The 21,530-nt window shown below is 38.4% G+C and overlaps 1 protein-coding gene across 8 annotated transcripts in view; it reads right to left on the bottom strand.

Annotated features, from left to right (window-relative positions):
- The window catches only part of R3HDM1 (R3H domain containing 1), a 121,939-nt gene that overhangs the window by 7,833 nt on the left and 92,576 nt on the right, over positions 1-21,530 (bottom strand). For all 8 annotated transcript variants that reach the window (XM_059053657.2, XM_067025918.1, XM_059053658.2 and 5 more), the window contains 2 exons: positions 7,205-7,308; positions 4,964-5,136 (listed from right to left, as the gene is read on the bottom strand). In XM_059053657.2, the coding sequence (XP_058909640.1) occupies positions 4,964-5,136; positions 7,205-7,308 (277 nt within the window). The remainder of the gene's footprint in view (positions 1-4,963; positions 5,137-7,204; positions 7,309-21,530) is intronic.

Raw genomic sequence — 21,530 nt, 5'->3', positions numbered from 1 at the left:
GTACATGCCATCCATTTGTCACCACAGTACTGGTGATATTTCTTTTGACTGCTTGGTTAAGGTGGTGTCTGCCAGGTTTCTCCATTGTCAAATTACTATTTTTTCCTTTCTAGTTATAAATGTCTTGTGGGGAGATCATAATATCTGTGAACAGAGACAAGTTTACTTCTTCATTTCCAACTGGGACACATTTTATTTCTTTTTCTTACCTAATTGCATTGCCTAGAACCTCCAGTACAATCTTGGTTGGTGAAGATACTTTGTATGATATTTACCTTTTAAAATCTGTTAAGGCTTGGGGACTTCCCTGGTGGCACAGTAGTTAAGAATCTGCCTGCCAATGTGGGGGACACGAGCTCCAGCCCTGGTCCAGGAAGATCCCACATGCCGCAAAGCAGCTAAGCCTGTGCGCCACAACTATGGAGCGTGTGCTCTAGAGCCCGTGAGCCATAACTACTGAGCCTGTGTGCCACAATTACTGAAGCCCGCATGCCTAGAGCCCATGCTCCACAACAAGAGAAGCCATAGCACTGAGAAGCCTGTGTACTGCAATGAAGAGGAGCCACCGCTTGCTGCAGCTAGAGAAAGCATGCACATAGCAACAAAGACCCAATGCAGCCATAAATAAATAAATTAAAATAAATAAAATCTGCTAAGGCTTTACATGTGGCCTAAAAATAAAGTCTATCCAAGAAGATGTGCAGTGTGCACCTAAGAGGAATGTGTATGCTGTTGTTGTCAGGTAGTCTGTGTATGTTTGTTAGATCTAGTTGGTTCATTGTGTTTAAGCTAATTTTTTTACTTATCTTGTCTGGTTGTTCCATCCATTATTGAGAGTAGGGTATTATGTCTCCAACTATTAATGTAGAACTGCCTATTTCTCCCTTCAATTGTGTCAGTTTTTGCTTCATATATTTTGATGGTCTGTAATTAGGTATATAAGAGTTTAGAATTGTTCTATCTTCTTGCTGTATTGAACCTTTTATTAACATATAATGTTCTTTGTATCTTGTAAAGTTCTTGGATCTGATATTAGCAAAACAACCTCTGCTCTCTTTTGGTTATGATTTGCATGAAGTATCTTTTTTCATCCTTTCACTTTCAATATATTTGTGTCTTTGGATCTAAAGTGAGTCTCTTGTAGACAGCATATAGTTAGATCATGTGTTTCTTATCCATTCAGCCAATCTGTCTTTTGATTGAAGATTTTAATCCATTTCCATTTAAAGCAATTAACAATCAAGGAGGATTTAATTTTATCATTTTGCTATTTGTTTTCTGTATGTCTTATAGCTCTTTTGTCCCTCATTTCCTGCACTACTGTCTTCTTTTGTGTTTGCTTGATTTTTTTGTACTGAAATGTTTAAATTCCTTTCTCATTTCCTTTTGTATACATTCCATAGCTTTCTTCCTTCATGGTTACCTTGGGGATTACACCTAACATCCAAAAGTTAAATATAATGCTCAAATTTGAATTTATACTAGCTTAACTTCAATAACATACAAAAACTGTGCTCCTCTGTCTCTACCCCTTTTGGTTGCTAATGTCACAAAATTACATCTTTATACTCTATGTGCCCCCAAACAAACTTATAACTCTCTTTTTTTTTGGCTGCACCGCATGGCACGCAGGATCTTAGTTCTCTGACCAGGGATCGAACCTATACCCCTTGCACTGGAGGCGCAGAGTCTTAACCACTGGACCACCAGTGAAGTCCCAAACTTATAATTCTTTTAAGTGCATTAGTCTCTTAAATTATGTAGAAAACAAAATGGGGAGTTAGAAATCAAAGTTATAATAACACTGTCTTTGAGATAATAATTGTTTAAAAATATTAATCTCTTAATTCATGTAGAAAGCAAAAAGTAGAATTATAAACCATTGGAACAATATTACTAGCTTTTATAATTGCCCATGTACTTAACTGAGAGCTTTTTTCTCCATATGGCTTCATGTTACTGTTTAGCATATTTTCATTTCACTCTGCGGGACTGACTCCTTTGAGAACTTCTGGCAGGGCAGGTCTCAAATTTTGTTATCTAGGAATTCTTAATTTCTCTCTCACTTTTGAAGGACAAATTTTTTAAAAAAAATAAATTTATTTATTTATTTTTGGCTGCATTGGGTCTTCATTACTGCACATGGGCTTTCTCTAATGCCAGTGAGTGGGGGCTACTCTTTGTTGTGGTGTGCAGGGTGCGCGGGCTTCAGTAGTTGTGGCTCACGGGCTCTAGAGCACAGGCTCAGCAGTTGTGGTACACAGGCTTAGTTGCTCTGCAGCATGTGGGATCTTCCCAGACCAGGGATTGAACACGTGTCCTCTGCACTGGCAGGCGGATTCTTAACCGCTGTGCCACTAGGGAAGGCCCTGAAGGACAGTTTTGCTAGATATAGGATTCTTGGTTGACGGTTTTTCTTCTTGTAGCACTTTGAATATATCGGCCTGTTGCCTCCAGTCTCCAAAGTTTCTGATGAGAGATCTGCTGATAATCTTTTTGAAGATCCCTTATATGTGATGAGTTGTTTCTTTCTTGCTGCTTTTAATATTCTCTCTGTCTTTGTCTTTCTAAAAATCGATTACAATATGTCTCAGTGTGCATCTCTGAGTTCACCTTACTTGGAGTTTGTTGAGAGCTGCTTGATGTTTACATTCATGTCTTTTATCAAATTTGAGAAGTTTTCAGCCATTATTTCTTCAAATATTCTCTCTGCCCCCTTTTCTCTTCTCCTTCTGAGATACCCACAATGTTTATGTTGGTCCACTTGATGGCGTTCCATAGGTTCCTTAGGCTCTGTTCATTTTTCTTCATTCTTTTTTTGTCTGTTCCTCAGACTTGAATCATTTACATTGTCCTATCTTCAAATTCTCTGATTCCTTCTTTTGCCTGCTCAAATTTACCAATGAATTCCTTTAGTGTATTTTTTCATTTTAGTCATTGTATTTTCAGCTCTAGAATTTTTCCTAAATGGCACAGAAATTTATTTAATAATTTACCCACTACTGAATATCAGACTATTTTCAGATTTTCAGTGTTATGACAGAGAAGAAAGAAATATCCTTGCAAACATATTCTTGTATGTTTGTTCCACAATTTTTACTAGACAAAGTTCTAGAAGTGAATTTGTGAATCAGAGGCCTTCCACATTTTGAAAAATGTCATTAAACTGCACTCCAAAAAGAGTTGCATCGGGCTTCCCTGGTGGCGCAGTGGTTGAGAATCCGCCTGCCGATGCAGGGGACACGGGTTCGTGCCCTGGTCCAGGAAGATCCCACATGTCGCGGAGCGGCTGGGCCCGTGAGCCATGGCCGCTGCGCCTGCGCGTTCGGAGCCTGTGCTCCGCAACGGGAGAGGCCACAGCAGTGAGAGGCCCGCATACCGAAAAAAAAAAAAAAAAAAAAAAAAAAAAAAGAGTTGCATCAATCAATTTACCAAGAGTCACAAGAGAGTTTACAACTGGATATATGTGCCAACACTGCAAATTAATAGTCTTCCTAAATATTCCAATTATACAGATAAAAAACTTTTTATATTTTTATCTGTTTAATGGCCACTGGCCATTTATAGTTTGTGAGCTAGCCTATAAGTGACCATTGCCTTTTTAATTTTGATATGACTTTGTCATGTGCATTGACAAATTTTTTTAGTTTGTCTTTAAAAAATAAATTAAAAACCTTTCAATGTTGTAAACAAACTTTCAAGTATATAAAAACTTTCAAGTATATAAAAGTATATACTCATCATAGATAGATGAGTATAACAAATTTCCATATACTCATCATCCAGCTTTGATTGTGATATCCCCTGCTTCTTTTCTTACTAGACAATTTAAAGGAAATCTCAGATTATCACAGCATTTCACTTGTAAATATTTCAGTGTATAAATATTTCTATCTAACAGATAAGAACTATTACAAAAAACCCCACCTTTATCATACTAACAAAGTTAACATATTTAACTGTCCACTTTTTGCCCCAAAATGTCTTTTGGCTGTTCAGTATCCAAGGAAGATTGCCATATATTGCACTGATTGTTATAACTCTTGAGTCTCTTTTAATCTACAACAGACTCATCCTTCATTTAAAAATGCCATTTATTTGTTAAAGAAATTGGCCAATTTATCCAATAAAATATTCCTCTGTACATATAAATTGCTTTATATTTTCTTCCTTTATTTTCTGTAAATTAATAGCTAGACTTAGAGAGGCTTAATTAGATTCAGGTTCTATATATATATATATATTTTTGCTGCACTGCACAGCTTATGGGATCTTAGTTCCCCAACCAGGGATCAAACCCATGCCCCAGCAATGGAAGCTCAGAGTCCTAACCACTAGACTGCCAGGGAATTCCCAGGTCCAATATTTTTGACAAGAGTATATCATAGGTGATGCTTCTAAACCACATTAGGAAGCAAATAATGTTTGGTTGGCCCAATTTAATTGATGCTACAATTGAACAGTTGCTTCAAGTGCTGTCTGCCTAATCTACCCATTTTAAAGTTCCCCATAAATCTTTTCCTAATGTTTCTGGCATTTGCTGATGATGTTTCCCTGTTCATTACTTTAACAGGATTCCAAAACAGTGATTTTTAAATTCTGTCATTGCTTTTAAATTTATTAATTGTATCTCTTCTATGATGAAGAGCATTCCCTCATCAACTTTCTGGCTATAGTAGAATACAGTTCATACGGGAAAGGTAGGATAACAGCTTAACTCATTTTCTTTACCAAATTTCAGATCTAGTTTATCTTCTGACTTTTTAAATTAAAAAAATTTAAATTATGCAAACGTTGGGCAACATATTTAAATACTGAAATAAATTGGATATAGAGAATGTTCAAACTTCTTTACTAATTTGTTTGAGAAGATTTCAAATTCAGCATCAAGCCTTATAGGTAGGTCAATCTTATGTAACTAAATATTGAAAGTTTTAAAATTATAATAAAAGAAGTATCTTACCTGAACAATATTGTCTATACTGCTAAATTCCACACACTTCTGTCCTCTCTGGTGATCACAGTAATATTTGTTTTGTTTCCACAGTGGGGGTGAATGGGCACGAGATTGTGGATTGTTTGGTACACTGAGCTGCATCATCACCATTCCGCCACCAGCTGGTGGAGGTGGCACAGCTGAAAATCAGAATAAGGACACTACAATTAGCAAACTTTAGCAAATAGCTGGTATCTTTAAACACCAAGATAATGGCAATAATTTTACATCTCTGAACAAAATTGTACTGCTATTTATGCAAGCCAGATTTAAACTCTAATGCTTATACTACAAGTGCTGTGTTTAAAAAGACATTGAAATTGACTCTGTAGACCTAAACATCTCACTTATCCTCAACATAGTAAGTCAGAAAAGTCCAATTATCTACAATAAGACCTAGTATAGAGTGGGACAATTAAGATATGATCTATAAAAGTGCTTAATTTTTAAAATAAATTCATTTTCAAACGAGCATTATTCTAAATACATAAAAGAACACTCTGGGAAAAATTAGTATCCTACAGAAATTTTGACATACAGAGAAGTCGTCTTTTGAGTGAATTAGTTTCATGCGGTGGGAAAAAGTTTGGGAAATAGGAATCAGAAAGCACAATTTCAGTGCCCTGAAATGTCCTATAACTCTGGGGAAATGACTTTTCCTCTTTTATTGTATTTTCTCACCTGAAAAAGTCTAGGAAGACCTCCTTGGCTGACTTTAAAGAATTATAATAATCATATACATGTACAAACACTGCTAGCTGTACAGTACATGTGGACTACAATATCTACCTTCTTATCTGATTTATTCCTGCCATGGCACTGGTACTGCAGCACTACTAGTATTAGGCATATAACTCTGCCACTCACCACTTCAGTGTAAGGTAAGGTGCCCTGTGCCCCACCTCCAGGGCCACTGTTTGCATTGCAGTAATCGTAATGGTAGTTTCCAATTCCCCAGAAACAGCACCACCATGACCTGGCTAGGCACAGCACAGAAGGGCTGACTGCTTAGAAACATCTCAAGGTTCTCCTTGGCCACAGCAGCCCATGCTGATGCAGCCACTATTAGTCATGTATTTGATAATCATTTATTGTTTCTCTGCTTCTTTGAGATTACATATATCAACAGATCATTACAATAAAATATGATAAAGGATCGTTTAAGGCACTATGGAAGCAGAGAAAATGAAGCAACAAACTGTTTTAAGGACTGAGGAAGGCTTTGCAGAAGAGGTGATTTCTGAGTCAAACTTCAAGGATAAGCAGGATTTTGGCAAACTGGATGGTGGACAGGCATTCCAGGAGGAGGGAAGAACAGGTACAAAAGTATCTTTGGCATGAAAGAGCATAGTATATTCTACAAATAGAGTTCTGTATGACTTGAGCATATACATATAAATAGAAGGCTTAATTGCTAGGGAGTGTAGATGGAGACTCTATGCAAATTTTTAATTCAGAGGAATGACATGAACAGACATCTGTTTCAGGACAGTGATTCTTGAACTGTGTATATATGTGTGCATGTGTTGGGGAGGAGGAAAGCTGGACATGGGGCAACATGAAATAAGCAAAACACATAAGAAATTACTGTGAAGAAGACATGAAAAGAACTGACCAAAAGTAGAGGCACTGAGGAAGGAAAGAAGGTACCAGCTTTGAGGAAATGGTGAAGCCTGAGTGTGAAAGGGGAGAACGGAAGAGAGTTATAATTTTGCCATTTGTATTGGTCCCTAGATAGAAGGTGAGGAAAGGGAGACAGGAAGAGGGAGAAATATTAAATCTAGTGCCTCTGACACATCCCTGAGTAGGAATGTACAGCAGGCAGTTGGCTATGTGGTCTTGTCTTGGCAGAAATAAAATTTGGGAGACACTGGCAAAAAGCCGTTGTTGAAACCGAGGAAGTGGTTGGACTTCCGAGGAAGAAGCTGAAGAGTAATGAGAGAAAGTATCCCAGAGAACATCAGTACTTATGAGGCAGGTAGGAAGGAGAGCCGGAGGAGGAGAATCGGAGAGCAGTGGGGGTGGTAGCAGGGGAAAAGGAAGAAGTGGATGGAACCTGTTAGCTCTGACTTCTCATGGCACCGTGCATACTCTGGGTACCTCCTCAGCACCTAACAAGTTGAAAACTTTTTTCTAGAAATGTCCAAGGAACTTATTTCTCAAATGGACAAACCACTGCCTTCTTTTTTTCCAATTGTCTATTCATACCTGCACACTGGTGGCCTTGAAGCTGCTGGGAATTGCATGGTGAAGTAGTTCGAGGCAACTGTACTTGTTCTGATCCTGGAGGTTGCAAGTAACCTACTGAGGAGCTATGGGGAAAAAAATGAAACATACACAAAAACACAGCACAATGAGATGGAGATGACTGTAAAGATTCTTTGAATGAACAGTCCTATAAATTTATTTAAATAAAATTATTTTTCAAGTAGGTCAGCTTAGTAAAAGTCAAAACTAACTCTTTTCTGAGAGTTATAAATAATTACTTTTTGGATAAAAATCACTTTGTTTTTGACAATAACACAGATTTTAAAAAATAACTCCTGATTTCATTGCTCTTATTCTTTTACAACTTATTCTAAATATAATTTTTGTACTGTTCAAATAATTATTTTAAAAAGAAGAAAAATAACTCACTAGTTTTACAAAATTAAAAGGTACTTTATTTGGATCTCACTAAGCTATATTTTAGAAGAGAGAATATGCAGTTAGACAATGATGAGACTCAGAAAAAAATATGTTATTCCCTAAAAAATGTACTATCTAAGGACATAAGGTACTATATAAGGAATAAAATAAACAACAGAACATGATTCTGACATATTCTAATAGAAATACTGACAAAAATAGAAGGCTGTTATTGTAAAACCATTAAGCTATTACTGTATTTTTCAATGGTTAGTCTTTGAGAATCAAACTAATATGGGATTTGTCATAATACGTGTTTAAAGTTTTCTCCATTTAGCAATTTCTTTCAAGAAAATAGTGAAAATCATAGAGCAATACTGTGAATTCTTTCTGAGAATTCTCGAGGAATCAGAAATCTTAATTTATTATAAAACCCTGTTACCACCCTTTTTAAATCATTTAAATCAACCTTCTTTACACGGTATTTTATTTCTTAATCTAGCTTTAACAACTTTTTGCATTTACATCTCACATAACTGCATCAAAAATACTACATTAGATCCAAGTACTGAATTACAGAAAATACAGGGAGACGTGTTAAACAACACCATGATGACACAATCAGTCAAATCCAGACTCTGGGACACTCTACAAGACAAATGCGTGAAAACATAAGCAGTATTTGGGAGGTAGCTGGTAATACAAAGACCAACTTGATATTGGATATAATTAAGAAATTAACTGTTAAATTTTTAGAATGTGAAATAGTACTATTAAGTTAGGTAGGTTTAAAAAAACCTTTTAGGGATACCTATACTGAAATACTCGTGAATGAAAATAATATGATACCTGGGTTTATTTCAAAATAATATGGGAGGAAGATGAAATAGAAGTTTAAATGAAAACAGATTAGTCATTAGTTGATAAATGTAGAAGCTAAGTGATGGGTACATGGGGGTTCAGTACATTTCTGTTTACAATTATGTGTATTTTAAAATGTCTGTAGGGACTTCCCTGGTGGTCCAATGGTAAAGAATCTGCCTTCCAACGTAGGGGACATGGGTTTGATCCCTGGTCCAGGAACTAAGATCACACATGCTGAGGGGCAACTAAGCCCGCACACCTCAACAAGAGAGCCCAAGTGCCGCAAACTACAGAACCCACGTGCTCTGGAGCCCTTGTGCCACAACTACAGAGCCCATGTGCCCTGAAGTCTGCATGACACAACTAGAGAGAGAAAACCTGCACACCACAACTGGAGAGAAGCGCAGGTGCCACAGCTAGAGGGAAGTCCACATGCTGCAAAAATGAGCCTGCGTACTGCAACCAAAAAGAAAAAAGAAAGAAAGAAAGAAAGAAAAAAAGATCCTGCAGACCACAACAAAGACCCGAGGCAGCCAAAGGAAAAAAAAAAAAAAAAAAAAAAAGGGGGACTTCCCTGGTACCACAGTGCTGAAGAATCTGCCTGCCAATGCAGGGGATACGGGTTCGATCCCTGGTCTGGGAGGATCCCACATGCCTCAGAGCAACTAAGCCCGAGCGCCACAACTACTGAGCCTACACTTTGGAGCCTGCGAGCCACAACTACTGAAGCCCGCAGGCCTAGAGCCCATGCTCCACAACAAGAGTAGCCACTGCAATGAGAAGCCTGTGCACCACAACGAAGGGTAGCCTTTGCTCGCTGCAACTAGAGAAAACCTGCACACAGCAACGAAGACTCAATGCAGCCAAAAATAAATTTATTAAAATCAAACAAACAAAAACATTTTAAAAGTGTACCAAGGACCTTAAAAAGAGTCATATCTTTTGACCTATTAATCCCACTCTAAAGACCCTATAAAAATGAAGAAATTCAAGTGGCTCACCAGGGTTAATAAATTATTGTATATTCATAAAATCAAACATTAAAAATTATATTTACAAAGAAATTTTTAATGATGTGAAAAACCCTGCACCACACAAACAAAAAATATCCAATAGGATCACAACTATGTTAAAACTACATACAGAGGCTTCCCTGGTGGCGCAGTGGTTAAGAATCCGCCTGCCAATGCAGGGGATGTGGGTTTGAGCCCTGATCCGGGAAGACCCCACATGCCGCGCAGCAGCTAAGCCCGTGTGCCACAACTACTGAAGCCCATGTGCCTAGAGCCTGTGCTCTGCAACAACAGAAGCTACCGCAATGAGAAGCCTGTGCACTGCAACAAAGAGTAGACCTGCTTGCCACATCTAGAGAAAGCCTGCGTGCAGCAACAAAGACCCAACACAGCCAAAAATAAATAAATACATAAATAAATTTATATTAAAAAACCAAAAAAACTACATACGAAAAGAAAAATGATTGAGAGAATAATATGAACATGACAGTAGCAGTTAACTTAGGGTTGTGGGTATATTGCTGATTCTTGATACTTTATACTCTTTGTGCATTTTCCAAAAATGCACCCATGAATTTAATAATTATAATCACTAAAAATACCCTATGAAAACTGCCTGAAAAGTTCAACTTTTAAATGCTGTATCAGGGATTTAATATCAACTAATAATCTGAATCTCCTTCAGAAGTCTTCAGAAGTCACAGTATGCCCTGTGAAGACAATTACACTGATCTTCTGAAATATAAATCACCTTCAATTCATTTCAGGGGGTAGACTTCAGTCAGGTTTGCTGTCTCTGGAAGAAAATATTAGCTTTCTGCCTTATAAGCTTTTTGCAATTCAAGGTGACTTCTACCTGATGTATTTTTGTGATGAGGATATCTAGCTAGGACAATATAAAGAAACCCTCAACCAATTAGAATTTGACCAAACTATATGCTCAATTAATGAAAATAAATGTCAAATAAAACTTACTGTACAATATTTGGAGTTTTCCTTACATGCAAATGGCCAATTTTTCTAGGCTTTCTGGTTAAATGTTTATATTCCTATCCATTTATAGCTCACCTATTTCCAATGTGAAAGATTTATTCTTTTTTTTTTTTTTTTTCTTTTGCGTTATGCGGGCCTCTCACGGTTGTGGCCTCTCCCGTTGCGGAGCACAGGCTCCGGACGCGCAGGCTCAGCGGCCATGGCTCACGGGCCTAGCTGCTCCGTGGCACGTGGGATCTTCCCGGACCGGGGCACGAACCCACGTCCCCTGCATCGGCAGGCGGACTCTCAACCACTGCGCCACCAGGGAAGCCCAATGTGAAAGATTAAAAAAAAAAAAAAACCTGAGTATACTAAAAAGCAGAGAAAAGAAAACACTTAAAAGCAAAACAGAAATGCTGTAGGGACATCTGGGATAAGATTGTTGTGTTCCCTGAGAACTGAATCTACTTTGTGTTTCCTGGCAGCTAAGACAAATTGGTGAACCCAGAGGATTATGACTCTGCCAGGTAGATAAAGGAAGCAAACATTTAAGCCTCTGGCAGATGCTGGGTTACAGGCATATCATAATTGTATTCTACAATGAATTTAAAGCATGTAGTTAATTATAAAGGAATTTAGTTCTTTGATAGAAGACATGAAACGCAGTTCATAATTTTACCAGGAAACTGAGAAGCCGAGGGGGAAATCTTGCCTGAAGAGAGGATTACTTCCTGTTCAAAAATAGGTAGGATGTAGAATTACTTGCAGTAAGGGCTAACATTTTCCTTAAAATGAACTTTGTATTTTTCAAGTACTTGAATAAGACCCAAGGGTCTGCATTGCACATTTCACATAAAAGATGCCTTTGGCTTGAGAAATGTAAGGGTAGCTATTATCAAACACAATCAACCACAAAGATATCTGTGGTGCTCCTGGGAGAATGACTGAGTTTGAGAAGGGCCATAGTCTAACCACCCCACTAGTATAAACTGGTTATTATCAAGCAGCTCTGTCAGTGCAGAGCTAACGGATATATCACTTTAGTAGCTCACTGAAGTGGTAGAAAACATTCACCAAACAGTAATTTTAGCTTTAGTATAGCTGATCCTAAGGTGCTCTTTTTAACAATAACTTAGCTGCTTATTAAGTCTGTGAGACCATAAAATTGTCACTGGCACTGAGGACGATGCTTGTACGCCTGTGTGATACAGCTGAAGAACAGGTATCCCATTCCTCAAACAGCTTCATAAAATCTTTTAAATATAATTTCAAAAGACAGGATGCCAGAATAGTATAAATTCTTCTTTTCTGAATCAGATTTCACCAGTTAGAGACTGACTTCTGGCACGACAGCATGAGTTTACCGATCTGCTCTCCCCACTGAAAGTGGTGAAAGCTATAAAAAAGCAACCACTGAAACCTTATGGAAATGATCCTAAGGATGAAGAGCAAACTAGAAACATCTATTCAAGAACATGTATGAAAACTCAGTAAGAAAAGTGAGTTTGATATTTGAACCAATACTACTCCTTCCTGCCCCTCCCAGTTTAGTGAGGTACAGACTCTACTCCACACAGCTGTAGCCAAGAACACAGAGCTCCCTCTCCCCACAGCACCAGAGGGAGGGTTTCTTCCTAGGAGGAGTGGTATGTGTCAGCTTTCTCATCCTGCCATCAGGCACCTGTTGCTGAAGCTAAATCTGGGGTGAATAAGCATGAGAGGTGGGAACTCCTTTCCGCCCAACCTCCACTTGTACAACAGAGGGTCTACTGCGGGTGTGATATGCAGAGAATACTGGGGCCCTGGCCTGATCACCCTTGCCCCAGCTCCTGAAGTGGTGATTTTTCACACTAGGAGAGGTAAGCCAGTGATCCTCGGCTGTGGTCTCCCTACCCTCTACCAAGTGCTCAGCTCATAGGATAGGGTGTCACTTTTAGAGAAGCTAATCACTGTCCAAATCCCCAGCTTCTGAGCCCTGGCTCAGAGATTTTTCTGGGGAGAAAAGAGGCTATAAAACAGCACCTAATGTATTCTCCAAAGAACTGTCTTTTTAAAAATTTATTTATTTATTATTTTTGGCTGAGTTGGGTCTTCATTGCTGTGCGTGGGCTTTCTCTAGTTGTGGCGAGCGGGGGCTACTCTTTGTTGTGGTGCGTGGGCTTCTCATTGAGGTGGCTTCTCTTGTTGTGGAGCATAGGCTCTAGGTGCACAGGCTTCAGTAGCTGTGGCACGCGGGCTCAGGAGTTGTGGCTCGTGGGCTCTAGAGCACAGCCTAAGTAGTTGTGGCGCTTAGTTGCTCTCCAGCATGTGGGATCTTCCCAGACCAGGGCTGGAACCTGTGTCCCCTGCATTGGCAGGCGGATTCTTAACCACTGCGCTACCAGGGAAGCCCTCCAGTTTTTATTAATTACAAATAATACTGCAGTGAACACCTTTAGCATTATCTTTGCACCTTTGTGCTGGTATTTCAACCAGATAGATTTCTGGAAATAGAACTGCTGGATTAAAGGCGGATTCTTAACCACTGCACCACCACGGAAGCCCCAAAAGAACTGTCTTTAATTGCAACAGAGTGGGACAAAGTTCAAGCCTACAGGTGCTTTCAGGAACAGTAATGACTGTGGTAAAGACAACTGGGAGGAGATTGAAGATTCAGGCTAAACTGTAGGCTTGCTAGTTTGCAAGAGAGAAACAGGCAAAAAGATAGCAGGAATGAGCCTTCCTTATGTCAGAATAAGAATCAAATATTGTCTACAGAAACTTTGTCCTCAAAGGAGACAGATTTTGGGCTTCCCTGGTGGCGCAGCGGTTGAGAGTCCGCCTGCCGATGCAGGGGACGCGGGTTCGTGCCCCGGTCTGGGAAGATCCCACATGCCGCGGAGCGGCTGGGTCTGTGAGCCATGGCCGCTGAGCCTGCGCGTCTGGAACCTGTGCTCCACAACGGGAGACGCCACAGCAGTGAGAGGCCCGCATATTGCAAAAAAAAAAAAAAAAAAAAAAAAAAAAAAGCAAACAAAGGAGACAGATTTTCATTGAATTACTCTGTAGAGCAATTTATGAGTCAGTGCGTTATTGAAAACAACAGAGTAATCAGCTAGCAGTTAGTGGATGTTGTCAAAGAAAAAGAGAAACAGAGTCCAACCGAAACCACTGTGATTCCAGGATGACTGTGAGAATATCCAAGATAGTTTTCCCTGCTTGAGGAAAAAAATCAGAGGCTGAACATTTGCTGGTGATGGGAGGTTTAAATAGACTTCATTAAAATAATCCAGTCAGTCACTAAACAAATTAACAAGTGAACAACAATAACCAGACCTGCTGCAATATATTATCTAAGATGTCTAATTAAAAAAAAAAAATTACAAGGCATGAAAGTAAACAGTAAAGTGTAATCCATACTTTGGATACAAGCAGGGAACAGAAACTGCCTGTGGGAAAGAACAGATTTTTCACATTTATCAGAAAGGCCATAAAGTAGCCATTATAGACATGTTCACAAAACCAAAGGAAACCATGCATAAGGAAGTAAAGAAGGAATGGTGACAAGGTTGCATTAACAAATAGAGAATATTGGGACTTCCCTGGTGGCACAGTGGTTAAGAATCCGCCTGCCAATGCAGGGGACATGGGTTTGAGCTCTGGTCCAGGAAAACAGATTAAAAGAGATTATAGGGCTTCCCTGGTGGCGCAGTGGTTGAGAATCCGCCTGCCGATGCAGGGGACGCGGGTTCGTGCCCCGGTCTGGGAAGATCCTACATAATGCGGAGCAGCTGGGCCCGTGAGCCATGGCTGCTGGGCCTGCGCGTCCGGAGCCTGTGCTCCACAACGGGAGAGGCCACAGCAGTGAGAGGCCCGCGTACCACAAAAAAAAAAAAAAAAAAAAAAAAAAGAGATTATAGAAGTTAAAGAACAGAGAGAAAAAGGAACACAGAAAAAAGAGCTTCAGAGAAATGTGGGGTGTTGTTAAACAAACCAACACATGTATAATGGGATTATCGGAGAGGAGAGAAAGCAGCAGAAAAGACATTCCAAGCAATAATGGCTGAAAACATCCCAAATTTATTGAAAAACAATAACCGACTCATCCAGAAACCTCAACAAACTCTAAGCAGAATAAATGCAGAGATCCAAAGAAGAGATACCATAGTAAAAATGCTGAAAGTCAAAGACACAAAGCAAGAGAAAAATGACTAGTTACTTATTTTTTTATTTTGCGGTACGTGGGCCTCTCACTGTTGTGGCCTCTCCCGTTGCGGAGCACAGGCTCTGGACGTGCAGGCTCAGTGGCCATGGCTCACAGGCCTAGCTGCTCCACAGCATGTGGGATCTTCCCGGACTAGGGCACAAACCCGCATCCCCTGCATCGGCAGGCAGACTCTCAACCACTGCGCCACCAGGGAAGCCCTGACTAGTTACTTATAATGTAATCCCAGTAAGATTAATAGCTAACTTCCCAGCAGACAAGATGAAGGTCAGAAGGCAGTGGGAAAACATATTCAAAATGGTCAAGGGAAAAACCTGTTAACAAAGATTCCTATATCCCGCAAAGCTATTTTTCAAAATGAAGGCAAAACCAAGACTTTCCTTAGTAAATAAAAACTGTGAATTTGTTGCCAGCAATAGGCTATTTACAATAGGCACTAATTAGAACAAACACAAAAAGATAAAGAGTACAGTATTATGGACTGAATGCTTGCATCCCTCCCAAATTCATATGTTGAAACCCTAACCTCAATGTAATGGTATTTGAAGATGGGGCCATGAAGAGGTAACTAGGTTAGATGACGTCATGTGGGTGGAGCCCTGGTCCAATGAGATTAGTGCTCTTATAAGAAAAGACATCAGAGAACTTGCTCTCTCTCTGCTTGCACAGGCTGAAGAAAGGCCAAATGAGCCGACAATGAGAAGGTGGCCATCTGTAAACCAAGGGGAGAGCCCTCACCAGATATCAACCCTGCTGGTACCTTGATCTTGGATTTCCAGTCTCCAGAATAGTGAGAAAATAAATTTCTGTTGTTTATGCCACCCAGTCTATGACATTTGGTTATGGGAGCCTGAGCAGACTAATACAACCAAGAACAGGTAATTGGGGCTTCCCTGGTGGCGCAGTGGTTGAGAATCCGCCTGCCGATGCAGGGGATACAGGTTCGTGCCCCGGTCCGGGAAGATCCCACATGCCGCGGAGCGGCTGGGCCCGTGAGCCATGGCCGCTGAGCCTGCGCGTCCGGAGCCTGTGGCCCGCAACGGGAGAGGCCACAACAGTGAGAGGCCCACGTACCACAAAAAAAAAAAAAAAAGAACAGGTAATTATGTAATTGGAAAGACTGTAGAAATGCATATTTTCCCTTCTTTCTTCTGATTTTAGAGGCAAGTGTATAAAATAATATGTATATAATGTAATGTTGGGCCTATAACATATAGAAATGTAACATATTTGCCAATAATAGCATGAAGGATGTGGGTGGGAACAAAGCTGTATGGGCTAAGGAAATGCCTACTGATGGTAAGGTAATAGTTATAACAATGTATTGTGTTTGTAATATTAATATAATATATATAACAAGAATACCAGAAAAAGGGAGGAAAGAGAATAGAGCAGTGTAGGAGTAACTTTTCTTTATATCACTAGAATTAAGTTAGTGTAAATCAGAAGCTGACTTGGATAAGTTAAGATATATATGGTAAATCCTAGAAAAATCACTAACAAAAAACCCTCTAGAAAAGTAAAAAAGAAAGAAATTAAAATGCTACATTAGGAAATATTCATTTAATGCAAGAGAAAACAGGAAAAGGAAGAATTAAAAAACAAACACAGGGGATAGAAAACAAAAAGCAAAATGGCAGACATAAGCCAAATACATTAATAATAACATTAAATGTGAATGGATTAAATGATTCTATCAAAAGACAGAGATGGTCAGGATAAAAAATGATCCAACTATATGCTGTCTACAGGAGACACAAAGGCTGAAAATAACAGGATGGTAAAAGATATATCACACAAACAGTAACCACAAGAAAGCTGGTATGTCTATATTAATATCCGACAAAACGGACTTTAAAACAAAAACTGTATGAGATAAAGAAAGCATTTCATAATGAAAAAGGGTCAGGGAAATATAACAGTTGTAAACGTATCAGCTCCTAGTAAAGAAGCACCAAAATACACGAAACACACACTGAAAAGAATGTAAGGAGAAATATACAATTCAATGAGAGTAGTTGGAGATTTCAATACTCCACTTTCCTTTTTTTGGCCGCACTGTGTAGCTCATGGGATCTTAGTTCCCAGACCAGGGATTGAACCCAGGCCCACAGCAGTGAAAGCAGGGAGTCCTAACCACTGGACTGCCAGAGAATTCCCAACACTCCACTTTCAATAATGAATAGAACAACAATGCAGCAGATCAACAAGGAACAGAAAACCTGGACAACACTATAAACTAATTAGACCTAAGAGACATCTACAGAACACTTCATCCAACAATAACAGAATATACAATCTTTTCAAGTGTACATGGAATATTCTCCCGGATAGACCATATGCTGGGCCATAAAATGAACCTCAGTAAATTTAAAAGTATGTTCTCCAACCACAATGGAATGAAATTAGAAATAAACAGCAGGAAAAAACCTGGGACACACACAAGTAAGTAGAAATTAAACAGCACAATACTATGTTACCAATAGGTCAAAGAAGAAATCAAAATAGAAACCAGAAAATACTTTGGGATGAACGAAAATGAAGATACAACATGCCAAATCTTATGGAATGCCACTAAAGCAGTGCTTAGAGGGAAACTTATAGCTGTAAATGCCAATATTAAAAAGAAGAAAGATCTCAGATCAATAACCTACACTTTCATCTTAAGACATTGGGTGGAGGGCTGGGGGACAGATCACCAAGCCAAAAGCAAACCAAAGGAAGTAAATAAGAAAGATTACAATGGGAATAAACAAAATAGAGAACAGAAAAACAAGATGAAAATCAATAAAAACCAAAAGCTGGTTCACTGAAAAGATTAACAAAATTGACAACTTTTTGTTTAATTGACCAAGAAAAAAAGAGAGAAAACTCAAATTACCAGAATCAGAAATGAAGAGGGGAGATTACTAGACTACAGAAATAAAAAGGATAATAAAATAGTATGAAAAATTGTATACCAAGAAAATAGATCAAATTCCCGGAAATATACCAACTGCCAAAACAAACTCAAGTAGAAACAGATAATCAGAATGGATCTATAACAAATGAAGAGATTTAATTCGTAATCATAAAACAACTTACACACACACACACACACACGCCCCTGCATAGAAGGTTTCATCACTGAATTCTATCGAACATTTAAAGAAAAATTAACAATAATTCTTGATAAACTCTTCCAAAACATAGAAAAGAACACTTCCCAACTCATTCTATATTACCCTAATACTAAAACCAGACAAACGCACCACAAGACAACAACAGACCAGTATCTCTCATGAATATAAATGCTAAAATCTGACCAAGTGTGATTTATCTCAGGAATGCCAGGTCATTTAATACATGAAAACCAATTAATGTAATCAATTATATTTTCTCAACATGATACAGAGTACCTATGAAAAATCCACAACTAACATCTTTATTAAGGTGGGAGACTGAATGCTGTCCAGTCATGAAGAAGACAAGGATGTCAGCTCTCACTACTTGTATGGAAGAGTGTACTAAGGGTTCTAGCCAGGGCAATGAGGCAAGAAAATGAAATAAAAGGTACCCAAATTGAAAAGGAAGAAATAAAACAATTCCTTCACATATGACAAGATCATGTATATGGAAAATCCCAAGAAATCTATTTAAAAAGTATTATAACTAGTAAATGAGTTCAACAAAGTTGTAGAATACAGGATCAATACACAAAAAATAATCTGCATTTCTATACACTTCCAATGAACAATCAAAATGAAATTAAAACAATTCCATTCATAGTATCATCATGAAGAATAAAACACGTAGGAATAAGTTTAATAAAACAAGTGAAAAATTAACTCTAAAAACTACAGAAACATTGTTGAAAGAAATTAAAGATCTAAATAATTGAAAAACATCCCATGTTCATGGAATGGAAAAATTAACACAGTTGAGATGCCAATTCTCCAAATTAATCTACAGATTTGACACAATCTCCATCAGAATCCCAGTTGACTTCTTTGTAGAAATGGATAAACTGATTACAAAATTCATATGGAACTGCAAGAGACCCAAAATAGCCAAAACAATCTTGACAAGAGAACCAAACTGGAGGACTCACACATCCTGATTTCAAAACTTCATCAATACAGTGTGGCACTGGCACAGGATAAACAATTAGTAGAAGAGCACTGACAGTCCAGAAATAAACCCAGACATCTATGATCATCTGATTTTCAAAAAGGGTGCCAAGACCATTCAATGGGGAAAGAACAGTCTTTTCAACAAATAGCACTGGGAAAACTAAATAGTTATGTGCAAAACAATGAAGTTGGATGCTTGCCTCATACCATATAAAAAATAAACTAAAAATTGATCAAAGATTTAAATGTCAAACCGAAAACTATAAAATTCTTAGAAGATATAGACATAAATCTTTGTGATCACAGACCTGGTAATAAATTCTTTGATATGATACCAAAAGCAACAAAAGAAAAAAAGATAAAATGGATTTCATCTAAGTGAAAAACTTTTGTACTTGAAAGGACTGCATCAAGAAAGTGAAAAGACAACCCACAGAAAGAGAGAGAAAATATATACAAATTATATATCTGTTAAGGGACCTGTACCAGAATATATGAAGAACTCTTACAATTCAACAATAAAAAGACACACAACCCAGTTAAATTGAGCAAATGATCTGAATACACGTTTCTCCAAGGAAAATATGCAAATGGCTTAAAAAGCACATGAAAAGACATTCAGTATTATTAGTCATCAGGAAAATCAAAATCAAAATCACGAGATATTACTTCACACCTACTAGAACGGTTATAATAAAAAAGTCAGATAATTAACAAGTATTAAAGGATGTGGAGAGGACTTCCGTGGTGGCGCAGTGGTTAAGAATCCACCTGCCAATGCAGGGGACACAGGTTTGATCCCTGGCCCGGGGAAGATTCCCACATGCCGCAGAGCAACTAAGGCCACGCACCACAACTACTGAGCCTGCACTTTAGAACCCGAGCGCCACAACTACTGAGCCCATGTGCCACAACTACTGAGCCTGCACACCACAACTACTGAAGCCTGTACACCTACAGCCCGTGCTCTGCAACAAGAGAAGCCACTGCAGTGAGAAGCACGTGCACCACAATGAAGAGTAGCCCTCGCTTGCTGCAACTAGGGAAAGCCCGCGTGCAGCAACAAAGACCCTATGCAGCCAAAAATAAACAAAATAAAGTAAATAATTTATTAAAAAAAAAGAAGCATGTGGAGAAATTAGATCACTCATGCACTGCTTATGGAAATGTAAAACATTGCAGCTGCTTTGGAAAACATCGTCCTCAAATGATTAAACATACAGTTACCACATGACCCAGTGATTCCACTCCTAGGTATATACCTAAGAGAAATGAAAACAGATGTCTACACAAATATGTACAAACTAACGTTTACAGCAGTAGTCAAAGGTGGAAACAACCCAAATGTCCATCAACCGACAAATGGATAAACACAATGTGATATATCCCTACCATGGAGTATTATTCAGCTATAAAAAGGAATAACCTACTGGTAATATGCTACAACATGATGAACCCTAAAAACATTATGCTGAGTGAAAGCAGCCAGTCACAAAAGACTACACATAATTCCACTGATATGAAATGTCCGTATCAGGGAACTCTACAGAGACCGAAAGTAGATTAGTAGCTAGGAGATGATGGTGGTGGTGGAGGGGTTGGAGGGTGATAGCTAAAGAGTATGGAGTTTCTTTTTATTTCCCCTTCATCAGTACATTCACATTAAAATTTTAAAAACTGTGATGAAATACACATAGCATACAATTTGCCAACTTAATTGTTTTAAGCATATAGCTCACTGCCATTAAACACATTCACACTGTTTCACAATCAGTACCGTCTCCAGAACTCTTCATCTTGCATAACTGAAAGTGGACCCATTAAATGGCAACTCCCCGTTCCTCCTTTCCTCAGCCCCTGGCAACCACCATTCTACTTTCTGATTCTATTCATTTGATGACCCTCGGTAACTCAAATAAGTAGAATTATATAGTATTGGTCCTTTTCTGACTGGCTTACTTCACAAAGCATAATGTCTTCAAGGTTCATCCATGTTGTAGCATGTGACAGAATTTCCTTCCTTTTAGAAACTGAATAATATTCCACTGTATGTGTATACCACATTTAATTTATCCATTTATCTGCTGATGGACACTTGGTTTGCTTCTACTTCAGGGTTTTTGTTTGTTTGTTTTTCTGGAGAGAAAAATGTTCTAAAGTTGACTGTGGTGATGGTTGCTGCACATCTGTGAATATATGAAAAACTATTCAGCAGTACACTTAAGTGGGTGAATTGTATGGTATATGAATTTTATCTCAATAATGCTGTTTACAAAGAAGATAAATAAGGAAATAGTAGAACGGACAAAAATGGTGCATATATAAAAGGTACACACAAAGAAGTCATATTACATGAAGTCACCCACAAAAGGCTGATGAGGTAGGAAAAGTAATAGTATTCAAAACCCTACATAAAAATGTCAGTGCTATCATTCATCTCTTCTCTTTATGGTTTTGCAAATATTATGACTGTTATTTCAAATTATTATTTTTTTTGATGGGAGAATAGGACCCACTGTATTCTTCTTAAGCAATAATTAGTTCACTTGAAGAGCAAGTCTCACACGTGCTACAGTTTTTAGTGACTACTAAACATGATGTCATTGAAAATTTATGAATATTTGGCAAGGTGTGCTTTGGTTTTCTGCCTTTTTAAACCATCTGACGTCTTACTGCCAGTGATAGTCAAACAAACTTCCTGAACGTAATAACATTACTTAGTAGACATGTGCTGTGTT

This window comes from Kogia breviceps, chromosome 2, assembly GCF_026419965.1.
Source record: "Kogia breviceps isolate mKogBre1 chromosome 2, mKogBre1 haplotype 1, whole genome shotgun sequence".
NCBI classification, from domain to species: domain Eukaryota; kingdom Metazoa; phylum Chordata; class Mammalia; order Artiodactyla; family Physeteridae; genus Kogia; species Kogia breviceps.
Note: the sequence above shows the minus strand (reverse complement) of the source record. Positions and strands in the feature narration are given on the sequence as shown.